Raw genomic sequence first — 15,027 nt, forward strand, 5'->3', positions numbered from 1 at the left:
GAATCCGTCTTGTATCATAGTGGGGTATACGCGGGGGACTAATTAAAATTTGTTTTGAATGACTGATCCACGGAATAACCACAGGTTCTTTGCACAAACGCCAGGTTCCTAGAGGCATGAAGCAGATAATTTCTGGTCAGTAATTTACACTAGCAACGGTATTCTTAAACTTCGATATTGCAGGCAGCAGGTACTATTTGCATTGCGTGATGAAGTGTTGAAAAGTTCCCACTGATGCCACATAGTCACGGCGCAAGAACTCGTTGTGGCATATCAGTTGTAGTCCTTGTAGAAATTCACAAGTGTTGTTCTGCACCACATTCAGGGCGAGATTAGGGTAGAGGGAGAGAAAGAACTTTATTGAGGTCCTGATTAAACGGATCATGGGAGCCTTATGGGCCCTCTAGGGTCAATTCGAGGCCTCCACCCAAGTCGGAACCGGGAGACGGAGTCTCTCAGCGACCGATCAGGCCCTCTAGACAGCCTTGACTTGGTCCGTCAGTTCAGTGCTTCTCAACGAGGCGTCCCAGCTGATCCTGTCGGGGAGGGTCGAATCTCTGTTTGCAGGGCACAGCCAGGGTGTGTGATCGAAGTTGTATTCGTATTCACAGTGTGGACGTGTGGTTGAAAAGTTATGCTCCATTCGGTTACACGATCGCTTCATGTGCAAACGTCGTGATCAGGGTACAAACTAAGGAAATAAAAATTCTTCAGATCCCACGTACCGTGGGAATCAATGTTATGCGAAGCATGCGCAGGAAGGTGGCTCTGTCGCAATTTTTCACATTGAGCGGAACGTTACGGAATGACGCTATATATAGAGAAATGCGCAAATGGTATACGCACACACATATTTTGAAGAGTCGCACATGTGTTATATAACCAGTTGTTTACTGTTGCTTAACGATACTAACAGCAACATAGGTGTTACCAACACCAGACGCAGTAAGCTGATAGGTAGTGCTTACGTTCTTCAATACCAGATAGAGCGAATTAGAATGGGGCAATGAAGGAAAACAGATGCACAGGACAGGCGCCACTACATACCAAAATTTTCACTCGCAACTAAGCTTCATTCAGGAAAGCTTCCCTAGATATATACACAGCCGAGTGGCACGCACAGGCGCACTGCACGTACGTTACAGTCACAGTTGCAGTTGTTAGAGTTGCGTTACAGTTGTTATGCTTATACTTATCCGTTACGACGGAGAACTTACGCACGTTTAACGAACCCGCGTGCATGTGTGGAAGATGTTCTTGGAAGTTCTTGAATAAGATCATCATCACCGTAATCAGCGAGCACCAGCATCTGGACAGGACTTGTTATCGGATCGTTCGTGACCGCGACTACGAACGGTCTAAGTGTAGTGAAGTGCGAGGCACAGTATATCTGGTGGAAACCGCGGATGGCTTTTACGAAGAAATGATCTATGATGCCTCCTGTCCCGGACGTGGCACCGAGGTCTTGTGATGCCATGTCCACATCCATGCCGTTCAAGAACCAGGAGTTGTTGGGTTTTGATAAATCAATGCTGAAGTCACCGGCAATCATGAGGGACATGGTCCTCTCGGTAGAGTTATTGTAGGAAGCATTGACCCCCGTTTTTCCACATGGTCGACGTTCCACGTGGTCGAGTGGATCTACGTGGTCCACGTTGCGGACTACGTGGACGAGTGAATGGTAGCCCATTGTCCTCCAGGGTTGCTCTGTATTCAGGTCCCTAACTTTCCTTGCGTCGGCCGCTGTGGTGTAGTGGTTACGGTGCTCGGTTGATGACCCGAAGGTCGCGGGTTCGATCCCAGCCGCGGCGGTCGCATTTTGATGGAGACGAAATGCCAGAGGCCCGTGTACTGTGCGATGTCAGTGCACGTTAAAGAATACCAGATGGACAAAATTTCTGAGGCCCTTCACTACGGCGTCTCTCATAATCATATCGTGGTTTTGGGACGTAAAACCCCAACAATTACTAATATTATCACTTTCCTTCCGTGTCAATGTGTATGTTCGCGGTTACGGCGTTTCTTGCGACTCTGTTAAATGCGAAGCATTTCTTAGCGAACCTCAGGCAGTTTGGGCGTATCTATCTATCTATCTATCTATCTATCTATCTATCTATCTATCTATCTATCTATCTATCTATCTATCTATCTATCTATCTATCTATCTATCTATCTATCTATCTATCTATCTATCTATCTATCTATCTAGCCGCCTACGTCTGGGCACTCTCCCGGTCGTCTCCATAGGCTGTAACATACCAAAATTTGCATAGAATAGGATGAGTGTATAACGAACACGATTCACTGGTGATCACATGACTTACGCAAAATACCTGTCGCGTACGTCATGAGACCCTTTTCTTCAGTCACGTGTGGCACATGGTTCATGTTATGCGAGTATATATGTGCCACAGGTGATAACAGAGTCGATCTTAGGAGAAAGCCTACCAGAAATCTCTAGCTCGTAATTACAGAAGGGCGCCAGGATAACGCTGAAGACGTATTTACTGAGTGAGAAGGAAATGATATTGACAACCAAAGGGCCCACAAGAAGTCTTGTGACTTCTTGTGAGATAATGAATGCTACCACTTGTGAGATTATGAGGTATGAAAACAAGGAGTCCTGAACAGGCTCACACGGGCTAACATACATGCTTGCACAAAGTCCAAAGACTGCTTTAGATGCGGAGCTCAATCCGGTGGTGGTGGCGGTGGTGTGCGGCGTGACCACCCTTACTGCGCATGCGCATACCCTCTCCACTTCCCCTCTCCACTCACCCTCTCCCCTTCCCCTCTCCACTTCCCCTATCCCCTTCCACTCCCCCTCTACACTTCCCCTCTCCCCTCCCCCTTTCCACTCTTCCTCTGAAACGCGGGCTAGACATGCCGAAATTCTCCTGCTCAACGCCGCGATGAGCTCGAGCGCATGCGCATCCCCTCCGCTTCTCTCTCAACTCCTACGCTCCCCCCCTCTCGCCCGCCTGTCGACCGCGTTCCCCGCTCGCCCTGTGAGAATTAACGGTCAGGCTAGATGGAAGATATAACGCGCGTAGCGTCCCTCTCCGCGTTCCACGACGCGAGGTCGGTAGCATGCCCAACGAACGCCAACGGAACACGATCGTGCAAGTGCTCCGGCTTCGCATCGCCTCATGGTCCCCTTTAGCGGGAGATGGTGTAATTTTTAAGATTTCTTTCTTAACACAGATGTGGCATCACACACAGAGCAATTCAGGCAGTGTCCGGTACGCCGTCTCACCGCTAATTAGGGACAGAGTCGCGCCTTCCATGACAATGAATTGATCGTGGGGGGGGGGCGACTTTCCGACTGGACTTGGGGAGCCAACTGGCGACCCATGACCAGGCCCGGGGAGCCTCAATAGCCAGTGGGGCACTGGACGAAAGTCTGCACCCACAGTAGCCAAGCAGTCTTATTTGATTAAAGCTGTTTCTCTCTGACAAACAGATTTAGCTCGTGGCGTGCTCCTGCTCACATGGAGGAGGGCCAGCGGAGGCAACAAGCCCCTATGAGACACTTCTTACGAATGAAATTGTTTGTGAAGTCAACATTAACACTTATAAAAGTTGCGCCTCTCGCGCTTACATAAAATGAACTGAAACATGCGCATTCTGTATCTTGTCGATTTATTCACCACAGTTGACAATGCGACAGTCCGCGACAATCCTTCCGATACATCACTTTGTTACAGAGAATTTGCATCCTATGCCTCGATTACCGTTGCTTTGTTTGTCTGTTTCGAATGTAGAACCCAAGAAAAAAAGGATATTCATGCTTGGTATTCTTCTCAACGTGCTGCCAGAATTGACGACTTTTAAGAAAGCTTACGCGCACTTGTCAATACTTGTCTGAACATAGTATCATAGTATCCTTCAAATCCCCCCCTCCACAAATGAACAGCATTTAATTACCGTTGCATTTAAAGATAAAGCCTTAGACGCCTCATCAAAATCGAAAATTGACCGTCGGCGGAGTGAAGACGAGTCACGCAAAAAATCATCACGTGATGACGTCATCATGACGTCGCTCTTAGAGTCGTATAACGTGACATCACATGATGACGTCATCACATTACATTGTCGCTTGGTCAATGGCGGGCCAATCACGGAGGTGGTGCAAAACCAGGTGAAGTGCCGAAACTTTGCAATGCCTCCGATCCTGGAGGCAGTGCAAAACCACGTTAGATGCGGAAAGGTTTTCGAAGGGGGCGAGGGAGGATCAATACATCGACTGAGAAGAAAAAAAAGTTGGCGTTCGCTTTCGAGTCGTCTTAGGCGACTACATAAGGGACCCTGTGAGTTTTTATTCACTCGAGCATCACCAAATCCTCGAGGGCAATGACCCAACTTAGGCGAGCTCCAGTTCACCGTGAACGCTGATGTACGCCTGGCTGGAATACAGGGACCAGTAGGCGGTGTTGAATACGAGGAAGACAAACGGGAAGGCGACCCGAGCGAATCGGTCGATGCTTTCCGCCCGTTTGGCGTTTCTGTACAGCTCCTCGTACTCTTTGCTGTCGTAGTCCTCGGGATCTTCGGCCAGCTCCTTCTTTCTCGTCACAAGCTGGGAAGAGAGGCACCATTACAAACATTGAGTCGTTTACCCATGCCAATAAAGCAGTCGCTATAGTGTTTGAGCAGCTACGTTTCACGATCAGGAAAAAAATTGGTAACTGGAAAGAGTTTTTTTCGGAAGATAGAAGTGGTTAAAGCAGGCGCGTAAGGGCGCTGGTTAGAGGAAAAGCAAAGAAATTATAATTTACGATACTTGTACACACGCGGAGGCCTGTCCACAAGTAGCTGATAAAGAAGAGGTTTTATTTGTGACCTGAGGCCAGTGAACGATATACAGAGCGTTCCTTACTACGAATGCAGCGTCGTCGACCTTTCGGTATAGCTTAGGCCGCAGCTTGACGCGGCCCAAGTAGTTGACCAGGGAGAACACGAGCAGTGATGCGAACACGGCGCAAATGCAGCCTCCCATCCACACGTCCAGGGCCTTCATGTACGACACCGGGGGAAGCTCCGAGCGCACGCCTCTGTTTACTGAGCAAGAATGAATGACGTCACACCACAACACACGATACGTGAGGACGTTATCAGCAAAACTAAAAAGCACAGAGGCAGACTTCCCTATGTAACTTTAGTAAAGAAGTTAGCCGGGATACGGTAACAGTTATTCCACGCTTTGCAGATTGAGAATTGTCAGCAATTAGCTCGAACAAATTTATGCGCACTAAGATTCCCAGTTCAGGCAGTATCGCATAGACCATACGTTTTAAATGGCGTACAGCATATCTGTGTGGTCGCTGCCTGTTTTTAGACTGATATGCACGCAATCCGCCCGTCCGCTTCAGTAATGAATCCGCCTGCAACCGCGCGTAGTGAGAGCGAATGTAGAATCACTCGTTGGAGGCCTACGCGCTGACTTCTGAACGGTGTGGATGCAAGTGGCACAAGCCTCACTCGACACTCATGGAGTTGGATCCAGGCTCATTATTTCAGATCAGCTCAAGCCAGTACTGGCAATCAGTATAAAGCACGTCAAAGCGCCCAGACAAATACTCACGACCTCGATTGTCTTTGGTCGGTCGGTCGTTGTTCTCTCGCCAAGTGGGCGATTTCTCCTTTAGCAAAAAATAAATGAAAATAAAAACAAAATTAGGGCAGCTTCGTGCTGATGGCGCCAAGCCTGAAGAAACAGGAGCCTGGTGGCCTTCGTTAACGTACTAGCCAAGCCTAACCTGAGCCTATAGAGATAGCCAGTTAAGACTAGATTAGCCACATGAGCACAGAGATGGTAGAAAAGCAAAGTTGAGGCTCTCTCTTTCTTTCTCCGTCTATTTCTCTCTCTTTGTCTGTTTTTCTTTCTCTCTCTCTCTCTATTTCTCTTTCTTTCCGTCTTCGTTTATTTCTTTCTTTCTTTCTCTTTCTCTCTTCCTTCTTCTCGTTCTCTGGCTCATAGCAACACAATCATATGGCTCCCATGAATGCATGTTCTGCTAGCGTACCTAGATAGCCGAGTGGTTACGACGCTCGCCTTTGGACCGTGGGTACCCGGGTGCGAATCCCGCCTCGCCAAGAAGTTTTATTTCGTTTTGTTTATTTCTTCTCCTCCTCCTCCTGTCCACTTCTTTTCTCTCCTTTTCCTTCCCTTCCTCCAACGCGTTGCTAGGCGACGCATGGTGACGCCATCGCTCGGCGAGGTTTTTCTGCGCACACCGAACGTCCTACCTCCGGCTTAAGCAACTTTGTCGTTTAAAAGAAAGCGCCTTGGGCTATGCTCCAGCCTCGAGGCCACGTTCCCAGGCGTGAAGGACGAAGACTGCATTGGCTATTTTGCTTGGTTGACAATCCTCGCTTTGAAAAGCGATATTAATTTTTTTTTCCTGAATTACAAGGTCTGCTGAAGTGTGGAAATCTAATTACACTTCAGCGAAAATATGGAGAATAACGCTGGTCTCCAGATGTGTTAGCTCCTTCCTTTTCAGGCCGATAATCGCAAGGATATTGGTATGCACGGAGCTAACGTGCGTACAAATGTGCAAAGTCTTCCTGTAGCCATAAGCTCACTACCCTTGTGTATAGAATTTACGGCGCCTAAGTTCGGAGACTCTGGTGAAAGATGCTCAAGCGTTGTTATTCCAAGGGCTTGTGGAATAGATGTAATTGTATGCGCATGCAATATCCTTCTTGGAGGTATTTACTTTTTCGTTCTGATTTCAATTCTTATACCGATGTCCAATACGTTTGTGCGTTCGGCGTATGGTCGTGGACGTTACGGCATGCATACAAAGAAATAGGTAGTGTTGATTCTTCAATATATCTTCTTTGAATAGGCTGCTGCAGTGTGGAATGCCTTCTCCACTCTCTGCAATGAACGAAACAACATATAATACGTCTAACAAAGCAGCTCGGATCACGTACACACACAGTACGAACGTTATTACAGCGTTAGTGCTACACAGATGCGTGTATACGTACTGCATCCCTATATTCGCTCGTTTTGTTTTCCTTCCGTGTGCTTCTTTAATTTGTTTTGGTTATCTTTAGGGCGCCCTTTCTCCGTAAACTGTCGTAACCTCTAACACCTCGAGAGCGGCGGCGAGCACTTTAAAAGAGTGGCGCTGTTCCCACCTTGTTTGTCAGTAGAGCTACATTAAAAAAAAATCTAAGCCAGTTCCACCAAGTAAAAGCTGTACAAATTGCGGATAATTGATTCGCATGTGTTTCCCTTGTGTTTATGTTGTGTTTATCTGTTCTTTTCTGTCCTTTTGTATTGTTTCTTGTCGTTATCTGCTCTTCTTGTGTGCTCTTTTCTGTTTTTTTTCGTATGGTTATGTGAAATTTTCCATCCTTTTCTGTTCTTTGCTCGTGATTAGCTGATTTGTTTTGCGAAAATCTATTTTCTGTCCTATCATCTCCTTTGTACTGTTTTTCTACTGTTTGCTGCTCGGAGCGCGCTGCGTCTAACTCCCAGTGCTGACGTTTCGCAATCGCTTCGCTGGCTCAGACAGACGAATTAGCCCTTCGGCAACGCTGGCGTTCACGGGCAAGCAAGCGCTGGCGTTCCAAACGCGCAACCTGCTCTGCCTATGTGAATCAAACGTGGGACCTGCGTGACACCAACGCGAAACACGAGACGCTGCGTGACAACAACGCGCAACGTGAGACGATGACAGGACGGTCCGTTAAACTGCTCCGCAATTAAAAGGGGCACTTGCATTCCACTTGTCACATTCTCTCACGCCTTTTCATGTAAAACAAGAAGTGAAAGATCATTAGAGCAGCATCATAATATTATACCGATCTCTAATCACTCTTAACAGACTGCTCTAACTGTCATGCGCGAGACGTACAAGGGTTATATTTCTCTGACTTAGGTATCTTTTATTTCAAAATACCTGAAGGCACCCAGCATTAAGTTGAGTAGGCTTTCAATTTACCTTGAAAATATTGTGCTGAGTTTAGTATTAGAGCGAATCGCGCTAATAAGAATGCACTAGCTACACCATCTTTCTCTTTTTTTTTGTTTCTTCGAACGCGCGGCGTACCTTTAGTGCGATCGCGCGCGCGCAGGCTAGTGGCGGCCTCCTGAGGCGGCCGCAGTAACTACCGACCGCGCCATTTTCAAAGCAGCCAATGGCGTGGAACTTGTGTCAGTGACGCCGTAAGCATCATTTTTGTCGAGAGAAGAGGAAACGCCTTTTAGCTGACTTTGAGAATTTATTGTGAATCCCAGGCCGCGTGCTGCGCTGAAATGTTTGGCGCGCGTGTTCTCGGGAGCCTCGACTACCGATCAGCAGCGTTTTCTGGCCATGCTGAAAAAGTGTTGCAGGGCCCCTTTGAAGGCCCGGCCTTCGAGAAGGACAGCGATAATCATAAAGGTTCCGTCTATGTCGAAGTTATTGTATTACAGCCACTTGCCTGCCCGTATGGGTTCTCCTGTCCAGAAGTATGTCTTGCTTTATGCGGAAAAGTCTTGCTTCTTTGATGAGTCTTATTAATTCGGTTAAAAATCATAAATATTTATTATAGAGTTGCATTACTGTTTTTTTTTTCAGCCTTCTAAGGTACGCTCGCAGTTTTTCAAGTAGTGTGAATTTGTGTCGGATCATCAATGATTTTGATTTTTCAAGCAGCAATTATACACTGATACATAAGGGTCGCAAGACCCTCATACATGAGAATCGCAATACATGCAAGACGTCAGTCGGTGGCTGTGTCGCATGCGCAACAGATATAACCGCAGTCTCCGCCTGAATAGCTATTTGCGCATTAGCATGGCCGCTACATAAAGAAAAATGTGGCATTAGCATCTTTGAGAAGAATGAGGTTTGTTTCCACTCATTGTTACTTGACATTCTGTTCTGTTCTGTTTTTACTGGCTTGCGGCGGAGAGGCTGATGTTTATATCGCCTCGAGGTCGGCTACTCCTTTCTATAAGTTGTGCGGCGAAAAAAAAAAGTGGTTACCCGAAAACAAAAATTGACAATAAGGAAAAACAGCAAACTAAAACAAGTAAAAAAATAACATGGTAATGTGCAGTTCGCTTCAGGAGCTCACATTGCAATAGATCGTTCACATGCACACATTTCTATACTATATAGCTCTGCCCGCAGTATACGGACTGACACATCATTTCGCATATAGCAACACATAGCTGTAAATAACAAGCGTTTATGTAGTCCAGCGGTCATTAAGAAGTCCTCCAGGAAGATGTTCGCGTTTTGCTGAAGATGCTTTTCAGGCGACGGTCCAAGTAATTTTTGTAATGTGAGAAGGCGTCTGTTCAAACTTACTGGTTTCTTTACGCATTCCAAAAGAATCTGCCCAACATTGTCATCTTCATGACCACAATAGCATTCCGGTGAGTTCGATCGGTGTATCTTGTGCAGGAAACTCTTTGCATACCTACATTTTTTTGTTTTAGAAAACAGTTTTCCTGGCTTCTTACCTGAGAGCAGGTTGAGTAGCATGCCGAGATCCAGGAAGAGTCTTCCGGGTGCCTGGGTGCGGTGAAGGTAGAAGGCAAACCAGGAAATGACGACGCTCAGTAGCGTGGGGAAGTACATGTTTATCAGGTAGAAGCCACGCTCACGCGATACGGTGAAGTTGGCTCGCAGTACGCTGAATGTGCCTGCAGAGAGAGTCACACGACTACGATGCTCGTGAAAGGTAGATAATTAATGGGGTCATGAACCACACCTAGAGCTTCGTGAGCAAACATATCCTGCGGTCGCGAACACCGCTATGACCCGCTCAGCCGAATCTGGTTGTCGCGTGCGGGAAGAAGAGTTTAGAAGCGGAGCGCGAAGTTGCCATTTTTTCAGCCGCCCTCTTTATACAGACCTATACGTGTACAGCGCGGGAGAGACACAATGACAAGGAACCAACGAGGACTAGCGCTGACTTCCAACTACAGATTATTAACACGATACAAAAAAAACGAAAACCAATATAGTAGGAAGTCAGCGCTAGTCCTCAACGGTTCCTTGTCCTTGTGTCTCTCCCGCACTGTTTACGTAGCTGTGGAATACCAACTAGCCGGATGACACACCTTGCTTCAGTTTATACTGAGTCCTGTGCTCACTCTTTTCAGAGCTGCCGACGGAGCTTCTCTTTGACGTTGAACAGATAGCTTGCTATTGGCCAATAGGCCGCATAAATCAAGCGCGGCGTTTGATAATGCGCTTCTTGCCACGGGGTGCCGCCACGATCACGCGCCGCGCCGCGCTCCATGGTCTGCTGACATTACACAGTGAGCCACAATCATGCACATGAATCGCAATGGGGGAGTGTGATCGCGTTTCGTCACGTGCGCTCAAAGTCATGACACGTGCTGACGTAACTTATTGCCCCCGTGTCGCACCTCCGTGTGCAGCTTCCAGTGCGCTAGTCAGGACGGGAGGAGACAAAGCGCGTGATCAGTCCCCGTAACTCCGCTCTTTCTTGACGGATTCGAAGAATTTTCGCGGCAATTGATGTGGGAGGCAGTGAAATCTGATACTGAGAGCATTAGATCATTACCCTGAAAGGTGCTTCAGGGCCCCTTTAAAAGCATAATTAAAGGAAATTGGCGATGTGTCTTCTTGAAGGCGCTTATTTAGTAAGGCGAAAGCCGTAAATGCCTCATCAAATGCGAAATTTGACCGTCGGCGTCAGCGTCCCGCGACGTCGAGGACGAGTGATGCAAAAAGTCATCACGTAATGACGTCACCATATACGTCATGATTACGTCACAGATCGCCAAAATAAGTGCCACCATTATGACGTCACAGTGACACCATAGTGACGTAACGTCACATGACATCGTAGCTTTGTCTAGAGCGGTCCGATCACGGAGGCAATGTACAAGCAGGTGAGATGTTCGAGCTGTGGCGGGGCAGGATCAATACGTCGAGTCAGAAGAAAAAAAAAGATGGCTTTTGCCTTCCAGTCGTCTTAAGTGAATGCATAAGGGACCTTGTGGGTTCTTGACGAATTTCCGTCACGGAAATACGTCATGAAAATCTTGGTGGACCCCGGCAAACAACACTTTCGTGTTAATAATAACATTGTAAAAATCTCGCACAAGCAGCCGCGATTAGCCTGGTGGTTCTGGCACCTTATTTGTAGACAGTGGACGACTGGACTGCTAACCGCATTGAAGCTGTATTCCTGGAATGAAGTCTTCCAGCCAGCGTGTCGTTCCAATGCGATAGACGTACGAGTTAATAAATGCTACCCCGACCTACAGCGAACGTAGCAACTTGTGTCACGTAGAGAAATATGTGTTGGCAAAAGCATCTATAACGATTTATCGAGGCTGATCCACCCGTGCGAGCGAATGGTAAATGGGAAGACGTCGTCGATCAGATCCTGTGCCGGTTTTCCCGCTCTTACAGACAACGCCGGACTCTCCAGTGTGCCTTTGGTGATGGGCATTTTAAGGAATGAGAGACCTGGGAGGCTTGACTTCACAGCTCATCAGCCCAGAAATACATATGATTCCTTACACAGCACTTGAAGGCGACTGAATTACGTGGGCGACTTTAGCTACTTTAGCTACTCATAGTGCATATGAATTATCTGGTCTACCCGACTCCCCTTTTCACGTGCAGGATAAGAAACTGCGAAAAAGGCAGGTTTGTTATTTCCTCTATTTATCTCTCTCTCTCTCCCCATATTACAGACTGGTTTTCAGACATGCCAATAAGCCACTTATTTGGACTCCACCACGTATTGATCCACATTCATACGGTCACCCTGACCTCGCGGTATATAAATCATGATCAATGGATCCGTCGCAGTGTCAGGCAGTGCGCGCAGAACCATCAGTCATTCTCATGAAGGCGGGCCAAGCTTTCCGGATTGGAGCTTCGAATTGCAGAGTGACCCACCCATCGATGGCCACCTAGAAGGAAAGCAGTCAGAGCGGATGCCCTGAATTGCAGCTTCCCCCATGCTAAATTTAGGTGGCGGAACGCTCCAGGTGTGATTTATGTTAGGAACACGGGAATGATTCTGATTGAGACGCCTGGGCCGTTGTTTTGCCGCGGCGCCTTTTCCGATGCTAATGCCATTTCAAGCTTTTTGCACGCATGGCCAATGTTCAGAACGACGTTATCAAAAGATTCAGCCGAGCGTGAGCGGCGGATGAAAGACCAGCATAAAATAAAGCATGAAGCATCGCTACGAAATAGCGGCCCAAAATAAAGAGCGTCTATAGGTTTCCATGCCTCCTAATATGAATGAGCCTTCAACTGCCAGGCGTATCTAACGTGGTAATTAGAATGTTCTCGTAACACTGAAATGATCCCACTAGCTTTACATGCTGTCCGCCGCGGTGGTGTAGCGTTTACGGTGCTCGACGGCTGACCCGAAGGTAGCGGGTTCAATCCTGGTCGCTGCGGTTGCATTTCGGTGGAGCCGAAATGCTAGAGGCCCTAGTACTGTGCGATGTCAATGCACCTTAAAGAACAACAGATGGTCGAAATTTCCGGAACCCTCCACTACGGCGTGCCTCATAATCATGTCATGGTTTTGGCACGTAAAACCCCAGATATGATTATTATTAGCTTTAGGTGCTTCCTTATTTACTCTAGCTCTTTTTCTATTCGTACAGGACTTGCATGAACAAGTGGCATTAAGGGAAGTAGCAGTCTATAATTCAATGACAGCGGTAATATATGCAGCGAAAACTCCAGCGGAACTTACAGCTATAGAAAGAGTGTCTGAGAGAGAGATTCAAACGGATCATTTTCGAAGGAAGGTTTGAAAGAACAAAGAATATAGGCTGTTGAGGCAATGGAAGCTGTCAAGAGTTGGACCTTGAAACAAACATTGTTCTTCAAGTCTAAGGGTCTAAATATCTACGAAACTGATTTTTCGTTTCGTTTTATTATCTTAACTTGCATGACCTGTAGGCATTACATAAAGGGAATATTGTATTTGGTGTTAATAATGACTTAACAGTAAAAAAAATAAGACAGCAAGAGAGTTGACCTTCCACGCCGGGAACAAGTATAATCGATTGTGTGGGTTTCGTTACAACCAATAATCTTCGTATGTGGTTCCACAATACCACGATATATGATAGTACTACGGCGTACTGTTCCTTTCTATATTAGTGCTTTTGGGATCGATTGCTCATATTGCTACTCTGGTTCCACGTAACGTTATAATGTTGTGCAACGCTCACGTTTCTATACTTTTGCTGCTCTGGTAAAGGCAGTATGTATGTGAACCACTTGTGGACCTCTCCTTTTTCTTTTTGATGGCGGCACTCTTCCTGTGTTGTTATTATTTTCTCAAGCATTAACGTACGCCGATTGCGCAGCTAAGCATGGCAATCATCTTGCTCAAGCGGTTTCAGGTGAATTTGCAAAGATGGAAACGGAATTCACTGTTAACATAACGCACGTGAAACGGGTCGGTTTGGGCTAGTTGGTACTTCATTACACCTGACGGTTTTAGGGCAAGGAATAAGGTACAGCTACGATGTCAGACAGAGACTAGGCAGGTGTCGTGTCTTTGTCTGCCCTCATTCTCATCACTTACCCTTCGCGCTATAACGATCCAGCTTATAGCGAGGCATCTTCGCGACGTGACCCATAGGCTCGCGTTAGTTGAGCGTATGCAATACTGGAAATATAAGGGGCACTAGAATGCATTAAGGTTGCTCTTTGCTGCAAAAGCGACCCCTATCCGGTTTATATCTAGGAGATGCATGCCTCTCCTTGTAAGCTGTCGTAAGAATTTGCCTAAGGAGTTATCATCAGCTCGATATTATCACTGATCTCAACCAATGTTTGAACGAAAGCGAACTGGATGGGAGACTGGAAAGTCTTTGGGCATTCAAGTTTTTGTCTCACTTCATCCTCATAATAAACACCTCATTTCTTCATCTCATTTTGCACTCCTTGCCCAAGGTTGAGAAGCATGTCATAACGTTGATTCAGGCTGACTTCTCTCCTTTTCTACCACAATAAATTTATCTCTGACTTCACGAAACCTACCATACGCAGCAGCATTTGGAACGACTGAGTGAGTTTTGAAGTGACGAAAAAATGTCGGACAGGAGATTTTGCTAGAGCCATCGTTTCAACAACAGGAATAGTCGTCTGACAAGTCCTCTTGACGAAGGTTTGGCTTCAGCGACACTGTCTTGTTCATCACTTCAATGCTCATCTTCGCCGGCAATTCTGTTTCGTTTGGATGACTGAGTTTTATGCGATGTATACGGTTGCGATGAGAAGATAGACCACTGTTCTCGATTCGACTTACTAGGGCACTCAATGTCCATTGCATAGCGGTACTTAGAGAGCCGTACATTGCCTGTTAAGACACTTCTAAAATATGGATATTCGGTCCAGGAGGCAGTGAAGACACCATACTGCTTATTTATAATATCTGGCTTGAGCTACGTGCGTTGGCACGCGTTCACTGTCTTTCTTTTTTCAGTTTTTTTTCTTACAACCACATTCTCATGTTTTGTTGCCCGTGCGAAAGCATACCCAGTCAGATGCTTTTCGGAATGGCATAGCGGTGTTTCCTCTCTTTGTTCATCGCTATTTCTAGCATTGTTTATCTTCTATATCGTATTTTTGCGTATATGACGCCACATCGAGCCTCCTACCTGTATCAAAGGACATAGTAAAGTTCTCGTAGACCATGTCCAGCAAGCGAAACTGAGGAATTTGCACTTCGCCCTCGAAGAATACCGGATCGACGTCTTCCCATAGCAGAATGGCCTTTTGCGTAGTCTCCGAATCTGGAGAAAAGAATGCGTTGTGTCAGTGTGAATTGTGGAAGCTTGAACGGCAAAAAAAAAAAACCCAAAAAAAACATGGTTGATCCCTCCGTCATATAGGAATGGGAATAACACGAAAGTAATACGTGCCCTTATAGAAGTAACTGAATGTTTACTGTAAATTGATATAATAGAGTTTGCACAATGTATATTGATGTCTGGCAGCTATAGCGCCGTTTAACGTGGATGCACCCACTTTGATGCTTGGAGGTACATCT

The 15,027-nt window shown here is 46.6% G+C and overlaps 2 protein-coding genes across 2 annotated transcripts in view; both read right to left on the reverse strand.

Moving 5' to 3' along the window:
- Nucleotides 1–15,027, reverse strand: part of LOC119394153 (myosin light chain 1) — a 520,807-nt gene that overhangs the window by 15,349 nt on the left and 490,431 nt on the right. The window lies entirely within an intron of this gene.
- Nucleotides 4,317–15,027, reverse strand: part of LOC119394916 (glycine receptor subunit alpha-2) — a 35,863-nt gene continuing 25,152 nt past the window's right edge. The window contains exons 3-6 of the mRNA XM_037662217.2: nucleotides 14,636–14,770; nucleotides 9,473–9,655; nucleotides 4,880–5,061; nucleotides 4,317–4,579 (exon numbers count right to left, since the gene is read on the reverse strand). Coding sequence (XP_037518145.1) covers nucleotides 4,364–4,579; nucleotides 4,880–5,061; nucleotides 9,473–9,655; nucleotides 14,636–14,770 — 716 coding nt within the window. The 3' untranslated portion in view covers nucleotides 4,317–4,363. The remainder of the gene's footprint in view (nucleotides 4,580–4,879; nucleotides 5,062–9,472; nucleotides 9,656–14,635; nucleotides 14,771–15,027) is intronic.

The sequence above is a fragment of the Rhipicephalus sanguineus genome, chromosome 5, assembly GCF_013339695.2.
Source record: "Rhipicephalus sanguineus isolate Rsan-2018 chromosome 5, BIME_Rsan_1.4, whole genome shotgun sequence".
In the NCBI taxonomy this organism is placed as follows: Eukaryota; Metazoa; Arthropoda; class Arachnida; order Ixodida; family Ixodidae; genus Rhipicephalus; species Rhipicephalus sanguineus.